Genomic DNA, 12,741 nt, shown 5'->3' with positions numbered 1-12,741 from the left:
AGCAGCTCAGTTAGTCAAGGTTACAAGTCAACTTACATTGGGTCCTGTTTCTGAAGATGGATCCAGTGTTGGTTCTACTACTGAGTTCTGTTCCTTGGGGATTGAAGAAAGAATGTCCCTTGCTCCTCTCTGGTGACCATTCACTTCAGAGGAGAGACTGTCAACAATTAAATCATGGCAGTTTTCCAATAGAAGAAATACAGTGCATTCAATAATGACAAACAACTGTCCACTAACAATTAGAGGAGGGTCTCTGCTTGCAGACCTTGCTAATCAACACTCCTCCCTTATTTCCACCCTCTTCCTTTGCCCCTGGAACTGAAGCTCGAAGGATCCAGATCAAAATGGAGCAGGAAGAGATGAGGGATAGAGGAGAGAAATGGGCAGTAGGAATAAAGGGAAGACAAGAGAGAGTGAGGAGAACAGGAAGATCAGGAGAGAGCAAGGAAAAATGGAATGAGAGTAAAAGGAAAGCAAAACAAGAGATATGAAAGGGGAGGAATAAAAAATTTGAAGAAACTGTGGGGACCCAGAGAAAGTTGGAGAAAACACCTCCATGAGCAACCTAGAAAGAAAAAAGAGAGCAAGGAAGTGCAAGAAAGGGAATGTGGCTGTTTGTGGAGCTGTGGACCAGAAAACAATCTCAGACATCTCCACACGAGTTCACATGCAGGAAGCTGGGCAAGCTTTCTCCTGAACACAGGAGAGGCTCTACCACCTTGGAACACCAGTGAATAACTAGAAGGGTGGGGTGGGGGGATGGTTTTCAAGGGCAAAAAGTTGTCTCAGGCCCCACAGGCAATCAGGCATGGCCTTAGAACTCTAAAGATTCAGGCATTGATGCTATGGCCATTTGGATACTCAAGAGCTGTGTTGCTGGAGACAAAGAACTCACAGCTATCTTAACTCACTGAGTCCTGGCTTATAACAACCCTGTGATAATCCCTGTTAAATAAACACAAGTTTCTTACCCAGTGCTACTAGATGGTGGCACTCAGAGTATCATGACAAGTGTGATGCAAAGACCAGGCTCTTTCCGCTCCACTAAGGCCTCTGCTCTGCTGTCCCACCTGTGGTGGCCAGAGCAATATTTTCCTGGAGGTCAGCCTCAGGCAGTCTTCAAGCAAAGAACAGAGGAAGGAAATATAGTGTTGGTTGGTCCAGAATCGATGACCCACACAAAAAGGGGACTCTAGGAGCCATGAAGACAGATGGCAACACTGATTCCTTCCAGTTAAGCAGAGGGAGGGAGGTTAGAAGCTGGGCCAAAGTGAGAGGGAATTCATTTGCGGCATAGGAAACAAACAGCCTGTCCCTGTAGGTTGGTCTTGGTCCCCTCCACCTATTGTAGACACACAACAGCCTGGAGCCATAGGACTTCAGGAACTTTCTATCCTTCACAGCTTCACATGTGCACAGCTTAGCAAGAACACTGGCCCTGAGCCTCTGAACTAGGCCACTGCAGTATGGGATTTGAGAAAGTTTGTTTTTGTCTTGCAGGGGCTTTGTCCCCTTGTGATTCATTAATTGACCCCTTGCTCCTTAGAGCTGCAGGGAGCCTGGTAGTTCAGGCCATTAAATCCCTTCTGTTGGCCTAATTCACAGCCTGACATCACAAGCCTCACAACAAAATCCATTTGTCCTGATTTGATTTTTCCTTTTCAGGAGGCTTCGTTGGCAGCCAGGTTCTCTCATTACGATGTGATTCATCTGCATGGTAATTCCCATTAGAATTAATATCTCAGACGTGATTCATCTTTGGAAATATTAAGCCAGAAGCATCATTTCAGAAAGGCCTGTTACATTCACAGCCACGCTAGCATTTGTTGAGTGTGCCTTGTACTGGACTCTGAGCTGAGGGCTTTGAGGAATATAGAGATGATAGAGCTTCACCCCTGCCCTTAAGAGCTCCTATTCTAGAAGGAAGACGTGAGTGTTTATGAGATAGATAATGTGAGAAGTGAAGTCAAAGATGAAAGCTAGTGTCTTCTCCTTAAAGTCTCAGGTAGCGGCTCTCAAACTCTAGCAGGAATCAAGATCTTCGGAAGGCGTGTTACAACACATATTTCTGGGCCCAGCACCAGACATTTTGATTCAACGTGTCTGGGAAGGGGCCCATAAGTTTGCATTTCTAACAAGTTCCCAGGTGATGAGGATGATGCTGGCCCGGCAACCACACTTTTGAAGACCTGACTCTAAGGCTTCAGTTATTTCTCCGTTGCCCTCTCTCTCCATTGCCTGCAGTGTGCTCTGTGCTGGAGACAAAATTTTGAAAAAGGCATGGCCCCTGCTCCCCTGGGAACTCACAGCTTAGAAGGGGTATAAAGAGTGACTCCATATCTCACAGAAAATGCCACTACAGAATTTGCATAGAGACAGTTTGGAGCCCTGAAAAGAAGATGCTTATTTCTTGCTAGAACCTCTGGAAGGCTGTGAAGGAGGCAAAATTTGAATGCAAGAGTAAAATGTGGATTGAAGCAAGTTACGTGGAAAGGCAGTTCCAGCTATTAAATGTCCTGGGCCATCCTCTCATACTCCTTCATAGATGTTTTCTGAGGTAATAAAGTTTCAACTTAGTTCCTGTAGAAGCTGGTGGTAGCATAGCTCTGGTTAATTGGCCTGGCTTTAGCAAAGCCTTTATTTTTGGCTCTCTGGAGCTCTGTTTGGTCAGTGTCTCGTGCATGGTCTGAATATTCTCAGTGGAATGGAATTCTCCACACAGGCACTTGAATGGAATGTGTCTATGAGAGCAGAGGAAGTGGCAGCCTGCTGCCAAAGTCCTTCTCCCAGTCCCTGCCACTCAAGTCTCCAGGCTGCCTCAGCTACCACCCCCCACAACAGCCTCACTGTTTTTGTTGACTCTTCAGTAGATCTGTTAGTTCTTATGTCGTTGCATTTTGTTTAGACAGACATCCATCAGAAATCAAGCTTCCAGTATCTGCAGCTTTCTAGATCACTGCTTCTAGATTCCAGAAGTGAGGAAAGGGGCCCATGAGACCAGTAAAAAGGGTTTCCAAACCACAGCTCTTACCCTCGATTCCACGAGGAAGGCTCCCACGTTGCTACCCAGCCAAGTCATAGTTAACGCAAAGTTCAAACAAACCTGATTATTTGTTTTTCTTTCTCAAGATACTTTAAGATCACATTGTGGGGAGGATAAGGGTACTATTTCAATCACAGGGCAGAGTTTGCCTTTTTTTTCTTTTCTTTTTTTAATATTGTTCTCAAGCATCTACCATAGTTTCTGTAACAACAACTCGACATTTGTTGAATTAAATAGAATTATGAGGGTCAATATAGGAATCCATAATCTGTTTTGTTTAAGCCCCATCGTCCTTCCAAGTCCACATTTTCCTGAAAAATCAAGATGGAGGGTAGATCTAATTAAGTATCCTCAATGTTAATCCAATCTGCAAATGATAATGGAATAATATTAAACTATTAGTAAATTTCTCAGAATAGACCATGTTTGGATAGTAGCAATTAGACTCTCATTTGGCTACAGCTATTCTGAATACTTTGGAAAAATTTTATGCCATTTCCTGTGATTTCTGTACATGGTGTTCAACAAATATAAGTGACAATACAGTGTCACCTGTGGTTTAAAACGATGAACACAATAGATTCAAGATCAAAAAACTTAAGGGATTCTAGCTAAGTTCTTGGTAAAAATATAGAATAGAGATATTCATTAATTCAATTATGAAGTATTTATTTAGAAGGTACAATGCCAGATACTTCTAGACACTGGAGATACATAAATGAAACACAGAAGTCCTTCTGAAGCTTGTATTCTAGAGGGAGGAGACAGACAATAAATAAAAAGATGGCAGGATCATTACTACTATTACCTCTCTCTTAAAAGTGGTTTCTTTGACAACTATACTATAGGATTATCTATTTAGTTTGGTGGTCAGCAGCACTAGCTTAGAGATAGAGTGTCCTGATGCTGAGTTTTAGCTTTGTGCACATTAGTCTTATTTTTAAGCAATATTTATAGTAGGACTTCTTCCTAGAGCTGTTCTGAAGTTTCAATGAAATCAGGTCTCAATCCTCAGTGCTTACTTCATTTTAAGCCCTCAATATACCTTGCAGTTATTACAAGTGTTATCACTAAGAATCAATGGACACCTAAGTAACAAGCCTTTTCCTTGTTAAAACATATCAGAAGATATGCCATCAGATCTTGAAACATAATTTTACATAAATCTTTTGAAACACAGCAAGTACATAATTGATTATTCTTGACAAGTACCCTCTTTGACCCCAGTAGAAGTCAAGTTTAAGACAAAGCCTTTTCTAGCTCTATAGAGGAAGCTCTCTTCCTGGGGAAGTACTGTGGACATGATGTGTTTGGCTGCTTCATGCCTTTCAGTGCACTAAAATCTTTGGCTTTTTCTCCATCTGAATTACTCCCAGCTCTCTTCAGGTTTGGGTGTTTGTGTTATTTTGTTTTGGGTCTGAACTCCATGTCCGAGTGCTGGTTTCTACAAGGCATCCCTGTTTCTTGAGTTACAAGGAACTTCAAACATTTTCTTAAGTATTGTCTAAGCATTGCTTGTTTTTCTGCAAGTAGCTTCATAGTATCAAGGTCTTCCTGCTCAAGCACAGTATCTGCCATAATGGAAGTAGTGTAATTCCATGGAGAGGATCCACTCACAGTTCACAGTGGTTGTTAAATATAGGAGCCCTGAGACGTGCTGTTCACAACATTGATCTATAGCCCACTATATAAATGTTAAATCTGTAAGAATTTAACAATGACCAAATGTAGAAACCTTGACTCCTTTCCTTTCCTCATTTGCAGCAACTTTAGTAAGTACTGGGAATCTATATCCAAGATATATCTGGACTATATATAACAGTCTGCAATTTTTAATTAACTTATATGGTCTACTTATTTATAGTCTGCCTTACCTACTAAAATTAAGCTATTCTTGCTCACTGTTGAATCCCCAGTAATTGGACTGGACACACATATGTGCTTAATAAAAATAAATCAATTATGGAATGAACGAATGGACATATCTGTTTAGGTAGTTTAGATGCCATGTTATGACATGTTGATTTTATCTCAAAAAAAGACATTGGTCCATATTGGGCAGTAGTCTATCTAGTTTTCAGCACCTTCTATTACCATATTAATCACATGAGATAAAGTTCATATATTTTTTTCACCTTGTAATTTAGAACTATAAATCTCCATGTAAAGGAAACATATTTGGTCATTTGTTAATCATAACTTGACTGTTTTAAAGAGTAATTTAGAGTGACTGTGAAAGGAATTATCATGAAGAAAAATAATAACAACAGCCATATAACATCATTTAAACCTTTTGCCAAATAATGATATTTTCTTGAAACCCACTCTTCGGTCTTTGGGTGCGATTATGTTTAGTGCAATAGATAAAGCTGGACCACAGAACTGAACAAACTGAGATTTCTATCCCGGCTCAACCTCTTACTAGCTGTGTAAAGTTGATTGCATTTCTCCACCTCTCTAGGCTTACAGTTTCCATCTGCAAAATGAATCAATCTCTCAGGTTAGTGTGTAGATTCAAATCACATGCAAATAAGTATTCATCACTGTACCCAACACATCATCATTTTGTCAGTTAACTTTTGCTTTGTAATGAAGCAATCCCAAAACTTAGTGACTTTTCACAACAGTCATTTATTTAGCTCATGTTTCTGTGAAGCGGCTGCGTGGTTCTCCTAGTCTGGATCAACTGATCTCTTCTGGGCTCTCTCAGGTAACTATGACAGCATTCAGACTGGCAACTGGATGATCTAAGATCTAGAATGGCCTTGCTATGTGCCTGGCTGCTGGCAGGCTATCAGCCGAAGGGACAGGAGTGACTGGGCCATGGTCTCGTTCTCCAGCAAGTTAACTCTGGCTTCTCTACATGGTAATTGTTGCAGAGTTCCCAAAAGCAGCAAGAAGGAGCAAGCAACTCCAACAAAGTATTTTTCAAAACTTTGCTTACCTTGTGGTTGCTAAATTTCCCTTGGCTAAGCAAAACACAAAGCTGGCCCAGAATCAGTGAATGAGATAATTTATGGCCATTTTTATAGTCTGTCACAATCATCATTGTCACCATCAGCCTAAAAACCAATATTTGTTGAGCATTTACTAAGTGGCAGGTACTGTTCTAATCCTATTACATTTACTAAAGCTTGTAATTCTTACCTCAACCTTATGAGGCAAAAACTATATCCTCATATTGGAGAAAAGGAAACTGAGGCACAGAATTGCAAAGTGAGTTATCTAAGATTACACAGCTGGGAAGCCGGGAAGCTAAGATTCAAACCAATACTCCAGAGCCACACTTATACTGACTTTCTATACTACCTCCTCTTAACACTCTCTATATGTGGAAATTTCCATGATTGCTTCTTTTTTTTTAATTGGGTGATCTAATAAGAGGATATAGCCTGATTTTAATAAGTTTCATGAGCATTGCCATATCTATCACCACTTCATCCACATTTCAGCATTTTTCCAACAGGCACATTGAATTCAGCTCATCCAGTATTTGGATGACTAGTATGGGTAGTCCAGATCTTGGTTGAACCTGTTGACCTTTTTCTGGTTCTTTGTGGATGAGTATTAGCCATACTAATGGCAGCTCAGAGCTTTATTTTTGGAGTTATTCATCTTTTATTTGTTTAGACAAGTTTGAGGACTTGGAAACCAGTGGCTGATAGCAATGCTGAATGATTACTTAACATACATGTAGTGTTTATATATGTTGGAGGTGAGTAGCAATGCTTCTGGAGATCAGAGACCATGGCTTTCTCTCTGTATCCTTGGCAACTAGAATAAGGTAGAGCATGCAGACAATGTGTAGGAGCTCAATACATGTTTATTACATGTATCTACAGCCATTCCCATATCCCGTTAAGGCAAGGGTCACAAACACATATACTAACGATGACCAGATATTGGCCAGGTGTGATCACTAGAGAGTGGTGGGAACTGGTGCCGACTGGAGAACTCATGCCCCATCTAAGGTCTAGCCATCTGACACCACATGGGAATGCTCAGTGTTGCCAGATTATTCCATTTACCAGGAGATGCTGTAACATCAGATGTGTATGTAAACTTTCCTGATTTTAAACACTGTATGTCAGATGAAGCAGGTCTTTTGGGTAACTCTGGCCCAGGGCCAGCCAATTTGTTGTGCATTAGGCACTTGTTGGCACTTCTCTATTGCATTACAACTGTTTCTGAAGGCCCAAGGAGGAAGGGGAACCACAGAATAAGGCAGAGATGGAACAGTGAGATGATAAGAGAGGCAGAACTTCAGGGAAGATGGGTAATTGTCTATTTCAGAGATTCCACAGAGGTCAAAGAAATGAGAATAAGAAAAAGCCATTTGATTAGAGCAAATTATTTTGTACAACACTATAGTCACAGGCTGTGTGTTCTTAAAAAACATGAAATGCCAAATAACACGAGAAACACTCAAACGCTCAGTAAAGCAAAATAAAATATATTTCTTTACTCTGAACCTTTTAATTGTCTTTCATATTCTAATATGCAATTTAAAACTTCAGAAGGAGAATGAAGTACTCAGTTTTTCAAACTTATATGATCAAGGAGTCTTTTATATCATTCAGTCTCTCTAGTTCTCATGAGTTGAGGAAACCCCTTTGGGAAAACTGAATAAGGGACTCAGACATTGGGAATCTAAAGGCAAGTTGTGAAAACTGGCCTGCATAGCATAATGAGTGTGGGCATCTGAGCCAGTGAATGAGCTTGGAAAATTAAGAAAGTGAGTAGTTCTACGCACTAGTAACTAAGAACGATAAGCATATTAATCTTTGTAAAGTAAAACCTTTTTTGCATCGTTCCTCTGCTAAAAACAAACAGACCAAAAAAAAAAAAAAAACACGAACAAACAAAAAACCCCAAAGTGAAGAGTTCCCCACTTCTGATGAATTAAACCTCTTTGTTTGACATTCAAGGCTCTCTTTTATCAGGCCAGTCTCTGCTTTAAATACCATGCTCTGCTTGCTGTCCTAGAAATCATTCATTTTCCAGGCTCTTCACCTTGCTTACCATGTGAGTTGCCTCCCCTAGCTGCTCCAGTTAAAGCCATGCCTGTTTTCTAAGGCACAGCTCAAATCTGTTTTTTCTCTGAAGCCTTCTTGAATAATCAGACGTAACAGTGGGTTCTTTCCACTGAACTTCTAGAGCTTTTACTTCTGAAGAGCTCGTTTGAGACTTAATGTGTTGGAGATTGCCTGTATGATTGGAACTGAGAGAAGAAAAGCGTGTCCTGAGCTCTGCAGCTCTCTACCCCTCACAATACAGTCGGATAAAGTTAGGATGGTATTATCCAGCAGCACATAAGAGCAAGGATATAACCCCATCACTGTGAATTTCATAGACTATGCTAGGTTGTTCTACAATACTCTACTGTTCCTTGAGGATAGAGGAGTACATTCTCTTCTTGCCCAATAGTAGTGGGCATCATTTCTAGATACCAGGCTGAGCACTCTGCATTATTGTCTTGATGAACATCCCTAAGAAGAGGCCTTAGTATCCCCGGTTTAGAGAAGAGGAAGCTGCCTCGAAACGTGTAAGTCAGCTTGCTTGTGCTCATGACCAGCTCCTTAGCTGGTCAAGGCAGAGTCAGATATACAACCCCATAAACCTGATGCCAAAGCCTAAGTTCTTTCTGTCCCTGCACACCGTCTCCATGGCCACACTGACCACCAGAAATTCAGTGACAGAGAATTGAAGGCAAAGAATTCACACTCTCCCTTCAAGTGACAAGTCTATACAGTAGGCAGAGGAAGGCAGAGTAGAAATCTAGTTAGGGTCTGCATAATTTGAATATCAAGGGGGTTGTAGGTACATTCTAGGGTCTCCTAAGGACCTAGCACAGATCAACAGGGGCCCCTTTGAGTGCCCATGGGCCCTAGTTATGGTGAGATTTGGAGTGTGCAACATCATGGGGACACACTCATGGCCTGGAAAGGATAGGTGGGTCTTCTCTTTCGTGGCCACTCATTGCTGTCACCAGAGTGGATGACTTTGATTTGCACTCTACTATGAGCTCTTTTGATTATCAGTAGACTGAACTCTTTGAGGAGAGAAGCTGTCTTATTTACCCAGTTTTGACACATAACTGGTATATAAACACATAATGACTTGATTTGATGAATGAATAACAAGAAAACCAAGGCCAGTTGCTCAAAGTGGCATGATGGAAAAACAGCGCAATATAGTCAACCTTTAGTCCACCATCAGAAAGCTAGATTAACTCACCCCATGTTCTGTTTCTTCCCTGTTGTTTTTAAAAGTACCTGAAAGTCCGACTTTCAAGAGACCTTGACAAACCCAAAGCCTCCCTACAATAATGTTAAACCTCATAATTTTCAGGCCTCATCTTTTAAATTAGATTGTGAAATCCTGTAGCACAAGAGATGTGTTTCTTCTTGCCCATGCTCCACATCTTTCAACATAGTGACTCACACAGAGCAGGATCTACATAAGTGCATGTGGAACGATTAATTTGAAATGCTTTGGAATTATGATGGGACACCTCTCTTAATAGTCCAGTCCCCTGGAGATAATTCTTGTGATCAGGTTATAAAAGGGAGAGGAAATCAGGACAGTGACAGAGACGTAACAGGAAGAGTGAGCGGGACCTGTCAACTCATTGGATGTGGGAGGTGAGGGAAGAGGAGGAAAAAGGTTTCAGAGACTTTCATCCAATCTGATGGATTGAAGGATTATGCCCAAGAGAGATATATAGAATTTCTACTTTCCCATGACCCTCTTATCCTCTTGTCTGTTTGAGAATAGAGGAAAGATTCCTTAAGAATGTCAGGTTGAAGTATTCCCTAGAGGCAGTCAGACCGGGATAGTCACTCCCTAGAGTCCAAAAGGACAAAAAGGAAAGATTTGCCTTTGTACCTCTGCAGAAGAGCTGAGAACATTTTTGGTTGGTACAACTTGTAAGTGCTCTGTTTGATAGCAGGGTTGTTTGAATGGCCTATTTCATAACTACACATAGCTTTTCCAAATAAATGGTGTCTGTAGAATGTTCAGGTTAATGCATGAGTCCAGTGCTCAAAAGTGTTTGTGCTTAGAGCGACTGAGCCTTCTTTCTTAATAAGTCATCTTGGCATCTTGTCAACAAGTTAATTTGCTTTTCTAAGAAACTAGATTAATACTTCCTGTACTTTGTGCTATTCACAGATCTACAATGCAGTGAGAAGGGGAGAAGAAACAGAAGATACAATTGGATCTCTTCTCCATTTCTTCACAAAGCTCCCAGCCTCCGAGACAGCCTATGAAAGGATTACCATTGGTCCCTGCTTAAAGCAATGTGTCCTAAACAACGTTTGTGAATATCGTGCCACCCTCCAAAGGACTTCTGTATCTCAGTACATCACCGGTTCTCTCCTAGAAGCAACCACATCTTTAGGAGCAAGGAGTGGCCTTCTCAATACTTTCGGAGGATCTACTGGACGAATGATGCTGAAAGGTATGTCTGAAATTTCACTTTTAACTTTTTACTTTTGAGTGCAGAAAAGAATCTAAGTTAACATATGTCTAATGAAAAATTGAGTTCATTTTTCAGTAACTTTAAATAAAGGTAGCTGCTTTAAGAGAATATAAAAAGGTAGCCCTTTGTCAGAATCCCTTAAGCAAGGTATAAACATTCCAAATAATAAGCATTAAGATTTTGAAAATTTTTTTCAAAAGAACTAAATGGTTAAAAAGCTATCTTTAATTTTTCTTTAACTATTCAGACAGGTGGTTTCTCCTAGTGGTAGTCCATGACAGGTGTCAATTACTGTGATAAGATACTCGTAAACCAGTGTGGTCACGTGGCCAAAATGAAAACCAGTGGTGGCTGGGAACAGAGTGGAATTTAGTTCTCCTATTACAGAATCGATAGGTTCATGTTGACCAGAAAAGCTAAAGGCCACATTCCAGTGACTTCCATCTTAGAAGACAAGATAGTCAGACATTCTGCTGAAAAATGAATGCCAGTGGAAAATGAAATCCCTCAGCATTGGAACTTCTCAGCTATTTCCCACGAGTAGCAGACAGGCAGGTCAGACATGTCAGTGCACCAAAGAACTGTGGAGATTTGCGCACAGCTGTCACAACCTGCTTGGCAGCCTTCCCTGGCAGGAAGCTGCCAGCCAGACAAGGACTGCAGAGAGCAGTATTCCACTGCCTGGGGGCTACCAAGAGCGCAATCTGACATCTGGCTATCTCTCTTCAGGAGAGCAGTTCTTATCCCTCTGCAGCAAGCCCCAGACCCATGGCTAGCAGACCAGTGACCTTCCTCTTTGATCCTCAACCTCCCCCACTGCTCCCCTGCACATACACCCTGCGCAGATGAGAGGAGGTGCACACCTCCCTATATGCCATGTAGTACCACGTTGGATTGTTTTCTGGAGTCACCTTAACTTTTGTGGATTGATTATAAATGATGAGTGAAGAGAAAGAAAAGATGTGGAAACACTAATCCAAGAGACTAAAGGGGAGACTGTTGGTTTCATATATGTTTCATTCATTCAACATATGTATTTTGAGCCCCTACAGGTGCTGGATAGAGAACAAAACATAGTTCCTGTCCTCATGAAGCTTATAGTCTCTAGGTGGTAAGCAGTTTCCCCTATGCACAGGATTCAGAATTTCTGCATTCTGATGTGGCTCCCAATGACTGCCAAGCTTACATTCTCCATCAGTACTTTTCCTGGGAAATTGGGCTGAGATTGGCATGTGGAGTTGACATTGTTTCAGTGCTTGTGACCTTATGTGAGGACCTCATCCTGTGAGTTAAGTAACCTGTGTTTATCAGATACCCTGTACCCAGGAGTATGTAGGTGTTATGGGAGATGCTAATGAAGTGCAGGCTAATTTCCTTGTCTAAGTTGGTTTATGATCCTAACAAAGAGGCTAGATTTGCAAGCATCAAGTATTCAGAGAATAATATGACACTGCAGAGAGTTAAGTTTCAAATCGTGTGGAAGAGGCTCTAAATGTTCAAAGAGTTTAGAGAGGGAGTTAATGTTCATTGTGACAAATGGCTTGGCCCAAAACATGAGGCCTCAAACAAATAAACAAAGTCAATAAAAGCCACTTTCTCCATTAATTGTAAAGGGATAGACCCCCAAGACTAAGGCAGGCTGTCTCAAGTCTTTCCCCTTTGGGGAAAAAAAAGGAGGCTGCTGGTTAGTGTGTCTGTTGCCCTGATAATAACTGGATCTGAATTGCTATTTGCACTTTTCTGTTCAGTCAGAACTTCATAGATCAACATTCCCAGTTCCAGGACTCTTTGGACCCTCAGCTAATGTGTTATCTTTAAACTATTGTTTTATGCAAGGGTTGAGAGTTTATTTAGCTTTCTGTTTTGCAGCTCTATAATGGTTTCTGATTTCCCACTGTAAGTAACTTACTGCTGAATAATACAATTAGCTGGTTGGCTTCTGCTCTAGGCTTACTTCTATAGCTCTGGCTTGTGCTCTTGGAAAATCTTTTCAACTTCAGTGCCCTTATGTGGGGGTTTTCAAAGTCTATTACGTGCCATAGTGAAACATATGTTTCTTCAGTTTGCAGTGGAACAAAATGCATCGAAAAATTATATGAGTGTTTGAAGTCATAGAATATGTATTGATTGAATCTATAGGTTCAGCATATTAACTAGTTGGTCTTAAACTCTGTTGGCATATACTCAGGCAGGGAGTCTGGAAGACATGCTGGGG

The 12,741-nt window shown here is 41.0% G+C and overlaps 1 protein-coding gene across 2 annotated transcripts in view; it reads left to right on the top strand.

Annotated features, from left to right (window-relative positions):
• The window catches only part of PLCE1 (phospholipase C epsilon 1), a 267,265-nt gene that overhangs the window by 95,051 nt on the left and 159,473 nt on the right, over positions 1-12,741 (top strand). For both annotated transcript variants that reach the window (XM_011361541.2, XM_023531430.1), the window contains exon 2: positions 10,217-10,505. In XM_011361541.2, the coding sequence (XP_011359843.1) occupies positions 10,217-10,505 (289 nt within the window). The remainder of the gene's footprint in view (positions 1-10,216; positions 10,506-12,741) is intronic.

The sequence above is a fragment of the Pteropus vampyrus genome, unplaced genomic scaffold (genome assembly GCF_000151845.1).
Source record: "Pteropus vampyrus isolate Shadow unplaced genomic scaffold, Pvam_2.0 Scaffold68, whole genome shotgun sequence".
NCBI classification, from domain to species: domain Eukaryota; kingdom Metazoa; phylum Chordata; class Mammalia; order Chiroptera; family Pteropodidae; genus Pteropus; species Pteropus vampyrus.
Note: the sequence above shows the minus strand (reverse complement) of the source record. Positions and strands in the feature narration are given on the sequence as shown.